We start from the raw sequence: 15,644 nt of genomic DNA, 5'->3' as shown, positions 1-15,644 counted from the left end.
GGGTGGGCACAAAGCTCCCCCCCTACAACATGCACAGTGGAGGTTGTAGCGTGGGCACAAAGCTCCCCCCCCACGTGCATCAGGTTTGGACAACACGCCAATCTGCACTGCAGCATGGGGAGTAACACAAATGGGACACATGCGACACACACGGAGGTGGGAGAAGCAGCCATGATGGCTCCTTTTCCCACTGCCATCGTCCGAAAGTGGCCTGTTTCTCTTTCCCAATATTCTTGAGAAAGAAACAATGCGAAGTAACAATGATCCAGACAGAAAGAGCGTGAGGTGATTCCAGCTACACCCACTGCCTGTATATGAGCCACGACACATTATCTCTGAGGAAATGCAGCCCTGTACGGGGAAAAAAGGTGGCCTCCTCCTGCTTTTAAGTGTCATGCACACTGATGGTGCTACATGAAAAACAAAACAACCTGCTTGCATACCAATTTAACTGAATTAGCAATATATATGCATGGCTGCCCATTCCTTCACATGAAGTTAAAATTGAATTAGCTATGAATACTTTTAATACTGTACTGAAATACATGCTATACTTACCAAAGGTTCCATAAAATCCTCGAGGGCCACAAGCGCCAACACCATATTTTGCTAGAGATGTCTGAGCTGCATTCTTTAAAGAAGCGTAACAGGAGAAGCCATGTTAAGTGCAATTCTACAGCAGAAATGAAATCATTACTGTACTGTTCAGTACTGTTACACCGAAACTCCCATATTAGAGCTAGTACAGATCAATGCAACACAGCTGTCACAACCTGAGAATGTCTGAAGTCCTTGGATACAGCTTGTATCTCAGAATCTAAGGAGGTCTAGGTTCAGTGCCTAGAGTAATGATTGCCTGGGAAGTACATATACACTGCTATAAGCAGGATATAAATAGAAGTAATATGAAAACGAGGATGAGATGGCTAGATAGCATCACCGATGCAATGAATATGGACTTGAGCACGCTCTGGGAGAGAGCGCAGGACAGGAAGGCCTGACGTGCTATGGTCCATGGGGTCACGAAGAGTCGGACACGACTGAACAATATGAAAACAGGACCACATCATGGTTTGGATTAAATCAGTGTCTTCTGCTTGGGATGTAACAGGAAACTATGATGTAAAGCAACCTAGTTTCAAAAACCCTCTGAAAGAGATCAGCCCAGACCTCTGGCAAACACAATTATGTCCCTACCCCAGCAGTCCACCAGCTAGGTAGGAAGAAAAAGAGAAAGCAAGAAAAAGGGGTGGCTCCATCCAGTTTTGGCCCTGGACCTGGCCACCACCAGCACAGAGCTCCCAACAAATTATCCACAAGGAGATGCTGTCCCCCAAAAAAGGGCTTCTCACCCCTGGTTTAAAATAACCACAACAGGCATGCCAAAGGTAGCATACAAGGAAGAGAGGGGAACAGTGCTCATTCCTGGCTTAATAAAGAATGGTTACATTTGAATTAATCCTTTGACAGAATACCTATATTTCAGCAATTATGGAGCACTTACCTTAACCCTTTCATCATCCAAAAGCCCAAGAAAATTAAATGATGCAAAGTTTATGCATTCCTTGCCATTCACAATAATTTTATGAGTTGGAGGCCTTAAAAATACAAAAATACAACATTGTTTTGCTTAGTAATTGTCACCATAACTTTGTTTCAGACATAACCTTTGTATTTAGGAAGACAACTCTGTTCAATTCTGCATGGCTTTGGAGTCACACACATACATAAAGCAATGTCAGAAATGGAAAATCTAGCTACCTGACTATGGATGACACAAGATAATAGGCTGCTTTTTGTCCAATTAAATACAATTTTCAATTAAAAATGGAGCTGGTGTATACTCCTACTTGGATGGTCACTTCCAGAAGATGGTGCTGGGGGATTATTGCTCTGTTCCATGACAATAACGTCACAGGGTTCCAGAGCTCAATTTTATCCCCCCATGCTCTTTAACATCTACATGAAACTCTTGGGGGAGGTCATCTGGGGATGTGGACTGAGGTACCATCAATATACTGATGACACCCACCTCTACCTCTCCTTTTCATCAAACCCAGGTGCAGCAAGTGGATGTCCTGAATTGGTGCCTGAGCAGGGCAATAGACTGGATGAGGGCCAACAAACTGTTAGCAGGTAGTTCGTTTGCCCAGTTGAGTGACATTCAACCTGCCCTGGAGGGGGTTGCAATCCCCCTGGAAGATCATGCACACAGCTTGAGGGTGCTCCTGGATCCATAAGTTTCCCTTGAGGCCCAGGTGGCTAGGAGCATCTTTTATCAGCTTAGGTTGATATACCAGCTGTGACCCTATCTGGACAGAGATAGCCTGGCAACAGTTATCCGTGCTCTGGTAACTGCTTGGCTGGATTACAGAAATGCATTGCACATGGGGCTACCTTTGAAGATGGTTCAGAAACTTCAGTTAGTTATGTTACTAACCTGGATGGGCCAATTTGATCATGTGATGCCAGTGATTTCACAGCTGCACTGGCTTCCAGTCCATTTCTGAGCCCAAATGAAAGTGCTGGCGTTGACCTTTAAAGCCCTAAACAATTTGGGACCAGAGTAACTAAAGTCATGTCTCTTCCCACATGTACCTGCTTGGACCTTTAGGTCATCTTCAGAGACCCTCCTCCAGGTGCTCCTGCCAAAGAAAGCTAGGCAAGTGGCGACAAGAGAGGGATGTCTCTTGTACCCCACTTATGGAATAAACTCCCCAAAAAGGTTTGCCTGGCACCTATGTGATTGTCTTTTGGGCACCAGGCAAACACCTCTGTTTTCTCCCAGGCATTTTAACCTAGTTCTAAGTTACTATAACTATTGATTCCTGTGCTGTTTACATTGTATTGTATTTTATTCTTTTAAATATTTGTACTGTACTTTATATTTTAACTGTTATATGGCATTAGTTATTGGGCAGATTAGAAATGTAATAAATAAATATGTTAATGGTTCTGTATGGAACTTCAGCTTTATATATATTATTAAAATCCATATTTCAACAGGTTGTAGGGGAATGTTGAGTTACAAATTGCCAATAGATCTTATTATGGAAAGATACCACATGCCAGGTATCAGTTGGAAACCAAATATAATTTGTTGGTGGAGGATGGGTGTCCTACTTGTAGCCCTCTTCTTAGGTTGTCTTTTGGTACTTCACCACTGGGGAAGACAGTAGTTAAAAAGTTAAAAAGTTTCAGGAATAAGCTACCCACTATAAATGGCAAAGATATTACACAAAGGAAGACATATCCAGTGTAAAAGCCTTTAGAAAAGGTCAGGGGATTTAGAGCTCCAGCACTCTAGACTGATCCAAACTTTCAAACTTCATGCTGTAGCGGCCCAGTGCTGGATCCTGATGCCACTGGTCCTGCCCTGCCCCCAGCAGTTTTCCATCAAATTACCCAACTATGGAGATTTGGGGGCTGTAGAGACTCATCTTTTAGTTAAGGTTATTTGTCTGCTTTTGCTATTATTATAACAAACAAAGTTCTGGCAAAGAAACCTTAGTATCACACATAGATATTGAGTTGCAAAGGCAACTGCATTACTGTTGATGAAGCCAAGCCTTTGCACTTTTCAAGGTGTACTTTTAAAGTTTTTGGAAAACGTATTATTTTATCTAAAAGTGTGTGTGTGTGTGTGTGTGTGTGTGTGTATATATATATATATATATATATATATATATATATAATATATATTAGAATAGGAAAGGAAATGTAGTTTTAATATTTCCTGCTGGCTGCCTAATAAAAGAGATATAAGGGAACATAATACTATACAGAAAGCAAAGTCAAAATTACGTGGTAAATAAAATTTCCTACCACACTCAGGAAATTCTAGTGTGCCCAAGAAATCATTAAGATTCATTATTTAATTCATAAAAATACAGGACAGCCTCACTTCAGTGATGGCTGTGCTGGGTCAACTGGCTTGCAAAGTACACCATCAAGAAATGTAATAAAAACTAATCAAATAAAATGAACTATGTAGAGAAAATCATACTAAAGCAATCACTTGTCAAGAGGCTGTGACAATTCTGCACATGTTCTGTAGAAATGTTGTGTATAACTGCTGTATAGTGAATAATGCCTCATGTTATTATGACTTGGATCCCAAGACCCACTAGCAAAACTGTACTTAACAAAAGGGTTTCCTCACCCTCTCTTCCCCACTGTGATCCCAAGCCGTCCTCCACCACCAGCCAGTTTGAGAGTCAAGGGACCCTCTGGAACAGCATGGGATGGGGTGCAGAATTGGGAGAGGGGAACTGGTGGAAACTGGCAGGGCTACCGTTTGCTAGTGGGTATCATCCACTCATGCAAGGGCACCTTTGGGTCCTAGCCAAGACCACAATCCAACACAACTTAAGCCAACTGAAGTCAATGGCCTTAAGTGCATTAATTTGGTGCTGGACTGTGGTCTAAGTATGCCCCCTGATACTTAATAATACCAGAAATGTCTAATTATTGAACACACAATTGAAAATTCCAACACTGAATGAATAAATGCACAAGGTTATACTTGAGCATCCATTCAATGGCAGACCTAAAAGCTTCATTCTGAGTTTAAGACGTATTTAACACTTACGATACTGAAGGATTAATCTACTCTATTGACCCTTATTATTTTCCAACAGCCTACAGATGAATGACATGGCAAGTCCCCTTTTCATTATTCAGTCCCAGCCTGACAAACCTTTGTTTTGAAGGTCACTAACTTCAATATGCAACAACTAGAAGGCCCTGATTTACAAAGCTAATAGTCTTAATATTTTATGTTAAGGGAATATGCATCTAGAACAAAATAACTGATTATTGGGACCAAAATACTGATCTGTATGGGTAAAAGAAGCTTCCAAGAACCTGTTCTTCAAAATCTGAATAGCTATATTGAACTGTAGGACCAAGTCACCACTGGAGACCATGGTGGGACAACAGTCAGAAAACCTTTTGGAGCACTTTTGCAAGCACAGCATATTAGGTCACTAGAAGGCTATCATACAAGCTGAGGAACAATGTTTTATGAGCATTAGCATGTGAGAAGGTGCTATGTTCTACAACTAATATTCCTTACCACCAAAATGCTATGGCACTGCCACTTCAGACCTCAGCACTGTATGTGAAGTTAGGATTTTTTCCCCTCAACATACAGCATTTTACACTTACAACGATCCTTATTTGTTATTGATGCCTACTCATCTAGTCTGAAGAAATCCTTTTGGAGCTCCTCACAGGCTGTCTTGGTGTGCTTTGCAAAATTGGCTCCCTCGCTACTCACCCCCAACTCATTTATGAAAGCTAAATACCACCAATCTCAAGAGATCTTTGGAAGACTCCACCACTTGCTTTCCTACATCATGAGATTTGTCTATTTATTGCTATTCTCTCCTTCCTACTCTTTGACCAGTTAGTGATCTGTAAGAGGACTCGACTTCTTAGCCTATGACTGAAAACTAAAGCTAGTTCAACATAGCTACTCATTAACATAACCCATAAAAGCACAGTGAATTCCTCAATGTAACACATGTAATTTTGTTCCACATTATTTACTTTGCTACCACTAAGCAGTCATTCACTCACTCAAGTCATTCTAAATTATGTATATGCTGCTTGTAAGAATGTAACTACCTATTAAGCAGTTTGACGCAAACAAAGTGACCCATTCATCAAATATCCTTGTGACTACTTCAAGTATTACAGAACTCAATGGCACGGCCAAATTTCAATCCATGCTATAACATGGTCCTCAAAATTTGCAAGAGATCAAATGATCCCTGAAAGTGATCAAGGTTGCAATCCTAAGCATACTTACTAGAGAGCAAGTGCCTCTGAAATCAGTAGGAGTGATTTTCAAGTAAGTAAGCAAAGGATTGGAATGTAAAGTCAAACATGAAATTCCTTCATTCTAGGTTTACCCTGAAACAACATTGTAGTTGAGAGCTGGATGGTCTTTTGATACAGGAGGAACAAGAGGTTCTGGCTGCCAGTCTTCAATCAATTCTTCCTTTTCCTAAAACAGATAGAAGCCAAAATATTGAATTTTATTAACTTTACTGTGATAAGTGATGAAGATTGTTTGATCTAAGTAGATAGCAACATTTATATATGTGTTTGATAAATTAAAGGGATACACAAGTTAGAGGTAATCAGGGTAGATGAATAAATCAAGTTTATTTAAACCATCAAGAGACAGAACACTTTAAATCATTTATTTAAATAGAGTGTCCTATTTCGTAATTCACATACTATGTATGCTAACTGGTTGCTATAGCAATTACAACATATTGGGTTGCACTAGAGCCTTTATACTGCCTAGGAGCATATTACAAAATATTTGATTATGCAGCAAATGTGTCTCTTTCCCAACAGACTTACAGCTGTTTAAAGACTTGGAATGGTTGTGAAGTTAATGGATTTCTCTTTAAAGAGGCACAAAGCACGATCACTTAATTGAAACTGCCACAAATTCTAACATGTTATCACAGTTCTGTCTCCCAGCGAAAGACTCATTTTAACGTAGCAATACATAATGTGCATGGTCACTTTCTCACTTGGGCAATATTGTTTTAAAAGTTGAATTAAAGGACAAAGAAAAATACACAAGTTTGGCAGAAACTCAGGATGTGATCTAATAAACACAACCAGCTATGAAAGCAGCAATGATTAATATTCTGTTCTTGCTGCAGCCTCAACACACATTATGCTTTAAAAACTCCATCTCACTTATAAGTAAATAATCATTACTATTAATTTCACAAAAGGAAGAACAGAAGTGGCTGCCTCCCAGGCCATACAAAACAACACTGAAGGTTATTGTCAGTTCCACTTTGACACTTCCTCCTTGTCTTCAAAACTAGAGGCAGTTTAGGTAATTAAGGAAAATAAATACAGTATTTACGCTGGATCTCCCTGGCCATAAATCAGCAGTGGTTCAGGAAGATGCCTAGCAGCCTGAAGGAAAGACTTTTTCATGAACTTCCTAACTCCTAGAATTTATACCACAAGATGTGCTGATAGCCACTAGCTTAGATAGTTTTTTTTTTAAAAAAAAAGACTGGACAAAATGCCTGTCATTAGGCATAATCACACAGACACTCAACATACAGAGACAGCATACCATTGAGCACCAAATACTGAGGACACATTTATACCCTGCTTATGAACTTTCCGAAGATCTGGCTGATTGCTGTTGGAAATCGATGCTGAGCTAGATGGACCTTTGGCAGATGGACCTTTGGCAGTACTAATTGAGTTATAGCCCTGCTGTACTTTGTCATTAGTAACAGCTGTGAAGAAGCCTGTCATCGGAGTTGATAAGGGGCAAGGTAGGGTGTTTTTCAGCCATGCTGCCATTCTGCCATTATGTCAATGCTCCCATGCACAAATGCTGAGTGACAAAATTATGTACCATGGAGAGTGCTTGCTAAATTAATAGCCTTGCTTGCTTTAACTAGGCAATCCCTTTTCAGGATAATTTAGGATTAGGTGCTTTATTAACATCAAGATTGTACTAAAAAGCTGCTTTGTTTGATGGGTAGCTGTCTGTTGCGTGGGCTGCTTCTCATTATGGCTGTGGAAACTGTCTCTAAGCTGGCACTGAAAAAATAAAGCTGCTTGTAGCCTAGAACCATCCATTTCAGATTTAATGTATTGTAAAACTAGTATGTTTTCTCCATTCCTAACTCACCACTTTGAAAGAGTAACCATTACAATGCAAACATTTATGCTACATGGAAACCAACAGTTTTTCTTTGACTGTAGCACCTCTAAACATGGCAAGTTATTACACAGGCTTGCAACCAAAGAGGGGTAAGGTGAGGGGCCTGCTTCCTAATCAGCACCTCATCTGCTATGAGGGGATGCTGACTGCCAACTGCAATCCCTCCCCCACCTTATGCACACAGGCTTCTTTAGAGCCAAGCTACTAATAATATGAAATAATCCAACAACAGCGATAATCGAGCACAGTGTGATGTTGTGGAATCCCACTGAAAAGAATGGGAATTGTATACTCAGTTAGTATTAGTTGGAAGCTCTTATTTCAGGCATTACAGCCATCAAGTATATTGAGCATTAGTTCTTCATTACAGCAGTGATGTGCATAAAGATTGTTTTAAAGCGTCAAACCTTAGGTGTGAGGTCAGATCGTTCTTGAAGCTTGTATGTTTTGGAGAAAAGCAGTCTGATTATCCATAGGATAAGAATACCTTCCAGAATAAGATGGTAGGCTGGAGCCTAGAAATTAAACAAAAATATTGGCTGCACATTAATAGTTCCTCTAAGATTTCCATTTCTTTCAAATTGTACATGTTAAATTCAGCATTACTGCTATGCTTTAGCTCAACTTGCAACATGATTGCTATGTCCGAGTAAGGATTACTTTTAGGAGGCCCACTATTGTCCAATCAAATTTTCATGACAGATGCTGGAATGGGGCTGGATGTATTCTCACGCATGCAAGTGTTTTGCAGCTTTCAAACTGAAACGCTTATTATGGGAGCACCAACATGAACCTGATGAGACTAACATGAACTAAAAAAGAAATGCTATTAGAATTCCATGTTCATGATAGGCAGGTCTCTCCCAGGTGATGTGTGCACAGTGTTACTGGTATAGCTCAGAACATAACCTCTATGCACTTGACTTCTACACTGACAATCTCTATACCGCTATGCAGCGTTCCCAAATGTGGTACCCTCCAAATGTTTTGGATTACAATCCTGTCATCCCTGACAATTGACCATATTGGCTGGGGTTGGTGGGAGTTGAAGTCCAAAACATCTGGAGGGCACCATATTAGGGAAGACTGCCGGGCCCAACATTATGGGGTCAGACTGTAGAAGTGCATGAAGTCCAGTGGTTCTCATGAAACTCAGGCAAGATTGCTCTAACTACTATTAGGTCAACACCTAATGTGGGAACGAACAGATTAAGTGCATACTTCTGCCTTTGAAGCAAAGGGCAAAAGGTCTCAGACAGCGGTATCTGTGTTCATTTGGTTAGAGATTACATTTATAACTACGAATTATGTGTTCATGTTTCTGTAATAGCCTTATAGTTTGCTACTCACCTAGTGCAAGAATAATCCCTTCTTGCCAAATAGTTTGATTGACCAACTAAACTGCTCTGAGACACACAGTCTATGTAGCTGGCACAATCTTGTATTTATTGGTGAGGATGGTCTATCAATCTGGATTACAAAACGTAGCTTCAGATTCCAGGCTGTGCTAATGCCGGCTGAACCCTGACAAAATTTTAAAAACAAGTTTTAAGGCACAATCCTATGCATGTTTAGACAGAAAAAAGGTCCGCATGGCTAGTTAGGACATGCTGGGAGTTGTAGGCCTTTTTTCTGTCTAAATATGCATAGGATTACACCCTCAAAGGCTTAAACCAGAGGAATATTGGGATACTGTAGCTCATATAGACATGAGGCTGCCTTGTACGAAGTCAAATCACTAACAGTGCAATCCTACACATATCAACTCAAAAATAAGTCTCATTGTGTGGCTTACTCCCATGTAAGCATGTACAAGATTGCACCCTATGTCAGTGCTGACTGACAATGGCTTTCCAAGGTCTCTTCAGGGGTTATTGCGTGGACTCCCCAAGATCCTTTACTGGAAAGTCCTGGGACTGAATTTAGAACATGGAATATAAGCTCTACCGCTGAGTTCTCGCAGCTCCCCCACCCCACTCTCCTATTGCCGAAAACAAACTTTCCACAGTTCTGCACTCCGAGATATATTTAGTAGAAACTAAATAATAATAATAATTTAGTTAATAATTTTTTGTTATAAAAATGTTTTAAATTAACAGATTTTTACATCAGCCTTTCTCAGAATGGATTCCAGGGTGGTTTACAAAACCACAAACAGAAGATGAATCAGCAGATAGAAGTCAATACTTAAACGAACAAAATGGGAACTTTAAAAACCTGAACAGGTCTTTGTCTACAGAAAAGAACTAGGTGCTATTTTAGCAAAGGATTCTAGACCATAGCCAAGACTAACTCTAAACACAATAACCCCAGAGTCAGCCCCACTGGATTAAGTGGTACATAACCCAAACCTAGATATAGAAAGATAGATCAATAGATAGAGATGCACACACTCAGAAGCACGTCCCACTGAATTCAGTGATGCTTCTGCCTAAGGGCACAGGTTTAATTCCCAGTAACCATTACCACAATCTTAATGTTCAAGACTTCTGGAATTTGATTTGAAGCAAAGAATGTGTGCAGGAAGACACCCCAGATCCAACTTTGTTGTTCAGTCGTTCAGTCGTGTCCGACTCTTCGTGACCCCATGGACCATAGCACGCCAGGCCTTCCTGTCCTGCGCTCTCTCCCGGAGTGTGCTCAAGTTCATATTCATTGCATCGGTGATACTATCTAGCCATCTCATCCTCTGCTGTCCCCTTCTCCTCTTGCCTTCAGTCTTTCCCAGCATCAGGGTCTTTTCCAGAGAGTTTTCTCTTCGCATTAGGTGGCCAAAATACTTGAGCTTCAGCTTCAGTATCTGTCCTTCCAATGAGCACTCAGGGTTGACTTCCTTCAGGATTGACCGATTTGACCTCCTTGCAGTCCAGGGGACTTGCAAGAGTCTTCTCCAGCACCACAGTTCGAAAGCATCAATTCTTCGGCGCTCAGCCTTCCTTATAGTCCAGCTCTCACAGCCATACATTACTACTGGGAAAACCATAGCTTTGATTAGACGGACCTTTGTCGGCAAGGTGATGTCTCTGCTTCTTACTATGCTGTCTAGGTTTGCCATAGCTTTCCTCCCAAGGAGTAAGCGTCTTTTAATTTCATGGCTACAGTCACCATCTGCGGTGATCTTGGAGCCCAGGAAAGTAAAATCTGTCACTGCTTCCATTTCTTCCCCTTCTATATGCCAGGAAGTGATGGGGCCAGATGCCATGATCTTCGTTTTTCTAATGTTGAGTTTCAAACCAGCTTTTGCACTCTCCTCTTTCACCCTCAACAAGAGGCTCTTGAGATCCTCTTCGCTTTCTGCCATGAGGGTGGTATCGTCTGCATATCGGAGGTTGTTGATAATTCTCCCGGCAATCTTAATTCCGACCTGTGCTTCATCCAACCCGGCGTTTCTCATGATGTACTCTGCATATAAGTTAAATAAGCAGGGTGACAATATGCAGCCTTGTCGTACTCCTTTCCCAATTTTGAACCAATCGGTTGTTCCATGTCTGGTTCTCACTGTTGCTTCTTGACCTTCGTACAGGTTTCTCAGGAGACAGGTAAGGTGGTCTGGTATTCCCATCACTTTAAGAATTTGCCAGTTTGTTGTGATCCACACAATCAAAGGCTTTAGTGTAGTCAATGAAGCAGAAATAAACGTTTTTCTGGAATTCTCTTGCTTTCTCCATGATCCAGCGAAAGTTGGCGATTTGATCCCTAGTTCCTCTGCCTCTTCGAAACCCCGCTTGTACTTCCGGTAGTTCTCGGTTCGCATACTGCTGAAGCCTAGCTTGTAGGATTTTGAGCATCACCTTGCTGGCATGTGAAATGAGCGCAATTGTGCGGTGGTTTGAACACTCTTTGGCGTTGCCCTTCTTTGGAATTGGAATGTAAACTGACGCTTTCCAGTCTTGCGGCCATTGTTGAGTGTTCCAGATTTGTTGGCATATTGAATGCAGCACTTTAACAGCATCATCTTTTAGGATTTTAAACAGCTCAGCTGGAAGACTGTCATCTCCGCTAGCTTTGTTGTTACTAATGCTTCCTAAGGCCCACTTGACTTCACTCTCGAGGATGTCCGGCTCAAGTTCAGTGACCGCACTATCATGGCTATCAGGAACATTCAGATCTTTCCTGTATAGTTCTTCTGTGTATTCTTGCCACCTCTTCTTAATCTCTTCTGCTTCTGTTAGGTCCCTGCCTTCTTTGTCCTTTATCATGCCCGTCTTTGCACAAAACGTTCCCTTGAGATCTCCAATTTTCTTGAAGAGATCTCTAGTCTTTCCCATTCTGTTGTTTTCCTCGATTTCTTTGCATTGTTCATTTAAGAAGGCCTTCTTGTCTCTCCTTGCTATTCTCTGGAACTCTGCATTCAGTTGGATATATCTTCCCCTTTCTCCCTTGCTTTTCGCTTCCCTTCTTTCCTCAGCTACTTGTAAAGCCTCCTCAGAAAGCCACTTGGCTTTCTTGCATTTCTTTTTCTTTGGGATGGATTCCGTTGCTGCCTCCTGAACAATGTTACGGACCTCCGTCCATACTTCCTCAGGCACTCTGTCTATCAGGTCTAATCCCTGAAATCTATTCCTTACCTCCACTGTATATTCATAAGGGATCTGATTGAGGTCATACCTGAATGGTTTAGTGGTTTTCCCTACGTTCTTCAATTTAAGCTGAAATTTTGCAATAAGAAGCTCATGATCTGAGCCACAGTCAGCTCCAGGTCTTGTTTTAACTGACTGTATAGAGCATCTCCATCTTTGGCTGCAAAGGACATAATCAATCTGATTTCGATATTGACCATCTGGTGATGTCCATGTGTAGAGTCGCCTCTTGTGCTGTTGGAAAAGAGTGTTTGCTATGATCAGTGTGTTCTCTTGGCAAAACTCTATTAGCTTTTGTCCTGCTTCATTTTGTACACCAAGGCCATGCCTGCCTGTTATCCCGGTGATTTCTTGACTTCCTACTTTAGCATTCTAATCCCCTATGATGAAGAGGACATCTTTTTTGGGTGTTAGTTCTAGAAGATGTTGTAGGTCTTCATAGAACCGATCAACCTCAGCTTCTTCAGCCTCAGTGGTTGGGGCATAGACTTGAATTACTGTGATGTTGAATGGTTTGCCTTGGATTCGTACTGAGATCATTCTATCGTTTTTAAGATTGTACCCCAGTACTGCTTTTCCCACCCTTTTGGTGACTATGAGTGCTACTCCATTTCTTCTACGGGATTCTTGCTCACAGTAGTAGATATGATGGTCACCTGAATTAAATTCGCCCATGCCTGTCCATTTTAGTTCGCTGATTCCCAAGATGTCAATGTTCAATCTTGCCATCTCATGTTTGACCACTTCCAACTTACCTTGATTCATTGATCTGACATTCCAGGTTCCTAAACAATATTGTTCTTTACGGTATCGGATTTTCTTTTCACCACCAGACACATCCACAACTGAGTGTCCTTTCGGCTTTGGCCCAGCCGCTTCACTCTTTCTGGCGCTACTTGGAAATACCCTCTGCTCTTCCCCAGTAGTATATTGGACACCTTCCGACCTGAGGGGCTCATCTTCCGGCGTCATCTCTTTTAGCCTTGTGATACGTTCCATGGGGTTTTCTTGGCAAGAATACTGGAGTGGGTTGCCATTTCCTTCTCCAGTGGACCACATTTTGTCAGAACTCTCCACCATGACCTGTCCGTCTTGGGTGGCCCTGCATGGCATAGCTTATGGCTTCACTGAGTTATGCAAGCCCCTTCGCCACAACAAGGCAGTGATCCATGAAGGGGAGATCCAACTTACCCCTCCCTTAATGGGAAACTGCCAATAATTCTTGAACAGCAGCAACTTACAGTCCAGTCATATGCATGCAAGCTCCTCCATGTTGAACAGGGAAGGCTTACTTCTGAAGCATTCATAAGACTGCACCTAGACTGCTCTGTTCTAAGATCAATGTGGCTCAGGTATATTTTGACTGTATATACGTAGTTATGTCACTCTCAGCGTTTGGTTAAACATGGGCATGACATTTTTCTTCTCCTGAGTCAAAAGCAGAAGTATATTTCTTGGAGTGGGAGGGAGAGAAAACTTTTATCGACCCAATCCAGAGGGGCATCATTTGTAGGCACAAACATAAGAGATTTTTTTAAAAAGCGAGAGGCAGGGCTGAGTCGAGTCACAGCGAGGATCAAACGTCCATTACCAGTTATGTTCAACATTCAATTGCAAAATGCCTCCTCCTCACATTGGGATGCGCTTGGGGTTTCTGAGTGTGTGTGTGTGTGTGTGTGCGTGTGTGAAAACACACCCACGTTACACACCCAGCGCTAGCCAGACATGGATATTCCTTACAGTGGGCTGTACCCAATGTTAGTCCTCCTTAGAGCAGACCCACTGAAATGAATGGGGCTTAGGTTAGACAAGCACTGGACAGGGGCCCCCGTCCGCACAAGGTCCCCCAACTTCTATTACGCTCCTACAGGCGTCCGACCTCCTCCTCTTACGTTCCCGAGCCTCGGCCTCGCTCACTCACAGCACGGCGGGAGGGGAGCGGGGGGGCGGTCACCGACCCTTGTTCCTGCTTCCTTCCCTAACCCCAACATCGCCTGAAGCCTCTTCTCTCCCCCCCCCCCTCAACCCAACCCAACCCAACCCAACCCTCCGCCCTGTCTCTCAGGACAGCCAGGGATGTTCCCCCAAGCGCTCGGCTTAGCAGGCCCCGGAGCCCGCCCCCGCCGCCCCCTCACCTCATAGAAGGCCTGGACCATCTCCACAAGCACCCACTGCTGCCCCATGCCCGCCGACGCCGCCATCGCCTCGAGCTGCTTCCGGGTCCCGACGCGCGCGGCACGTCACGCGACGTGCAGAGGAGGGGCGGTCGACCGTTATGGCAGACTACGCGAGAGCCCGGCCCGCAAGCCTCTGCTCGGGGCTGCGCGACGCCTGCCGCCTTCCCGGCTCTTCGTCTTCTTCCAGGCGCAAGGCGGGCCCGACTGAAGGCCGTCCGTTCGGTTTGTACGCTGAGTCGGAACGATTTTTTAAACATCACCCTGAGGGCGCCATCCTCCGCACGTTCAGACAGACAAAAGTCCTACAACTCCCAGCATTCCCCAGCCAGCTACGCTGGCTGGGGAATGCTGGGAGTTGTAGGACTTTTGTCTGTCTGAACGTGCGGAGGATGGCGCCCTGAATGTGTCAATTCATTCACTTAGTGCCAGTGAGTTTGTCTCACCAGCAATAGCTACGCTGTGAATGGCTACGGTTAATTTTTAATTTATTTATTTGTGACATTTGTTGTCGTTCAGCCGTGTCCGACTCTTCGTGACCCCATGGACCATAGCACGCCAGGCCTTCCTGTCCTGCGCTCTCTCCCGGAGCGTGCTCAAGTCCATATTCGTTGCATCGGTGATGCTATCTAGCCATCTCATCCTCCGCCGGCCCCTTCTCCTTTCGCCTTCAGTCTTTCCCAGCATCAGGGTCTTTTCCAGGGAGTTTTCTCTTCGCATTAGGTGGCCAAAATATTGGAGCTTCAGCTTCATTATCTGTCCTTCCCATGAGCACTCAGGGTTGATTTCCTTTAGGATGGACTGATTTGACCTCCTTGCAGTCCAGGGGACTCGCAAGAGTCTTCTCCAGCACCACAGTTCAAGAGCATCAATTCTTCGGCGCTCAGCCTTCCGTGTAGTCCACCTCTCACAGCCATACGTTGCTACTGGGAAAACCATAGCTTTGATTAGACGGACCTTTGTCGGCAAGGTGATGTCTCTGCTTCTTACTATGCTGTCTAGGTTTGCCATAGCTTTCCTCCCAAGGAGCAAGCGTCTTTTAATTTCATGGCTACAGTCACCGTCTGCGGTGATCTTGGAGCCCAAGAAAATAAAATCTGTCACTGCTTCCATTTCTTCCCCTTCTATATGCCAAGAAGTGATGGGGCCAGATGCCATGATTTTAGT

At 43.1% G+C, this 15,644-nt stretch overlaps 1 protein-coding gene across 5 annotated transcripts in view; it reads right to left on the bottom strand.

The window, feature by feature from the left end:
* The window catches only part of SPTLC1 (serine palmitoyltransferase long chain base subunit 1), a 57,503-nt gene extending 42,982 nt beyond the window's left edge, over nucleotides 1–14,521 (bottom strand). For all 5 annotated transcript variants that reach the window (XR_014787726.1, XR_014787725.1, XM_084834026.1 and 2 more), the window contains exons 1-5: nucleotides 14,439–14,521; nucleotides 8,131–8,238; nucleotides 5,919–6,013; nucleotides 1,505–1,598; nucleotides 559–631 (exon numbers count right to left, since the gene is read on the bottom strand). Coding sequence is in view for 3 of the 5 variants with exons in the window: in XM_084834026.1 (XP_084690152.1) it covers nucleotides 559–631; nucleotides 1,505–1,598; nucleotides 5,919–6,013; nucleotides 8,131–8,238; nucleotides 14,439–14,504 (436 nt within the window). In the remaining 2 variants the exon portion in view is untranslated. The remainder of the gene's footprint in view (nucleotides 1–558; nucleotides 632–1,504; nucleotides 1,599–5,918; nucleotides 6,014–8,130; nucleotides 8,239–14,438) is intronic.
* Nucleotides 14,522–15,644: the final 1,123 nt, after the last annotated feature.

The sequence above is a fragment of the Heloderma suspectum genome, chromosome 2 (assembly GCF_057233095.1).
Source record: "Heloderma suspectum isolate Gila_16-S chromosome 2, 16-S_ref, whole genome shotgun sequence".
In the NCBI taxonomy this organism is placed as follows: Eukaryota; Metazoa; Chordata; class Lepidosauria; order Squamata; family Helodermatidae; genus Heloderma; species Heloderma suspectum.
The sequence above is the reverse complement of the archived record's forward strand: the minus strand, read 5'-3'. Positions and strand labels throughout refer to the sequence as shown.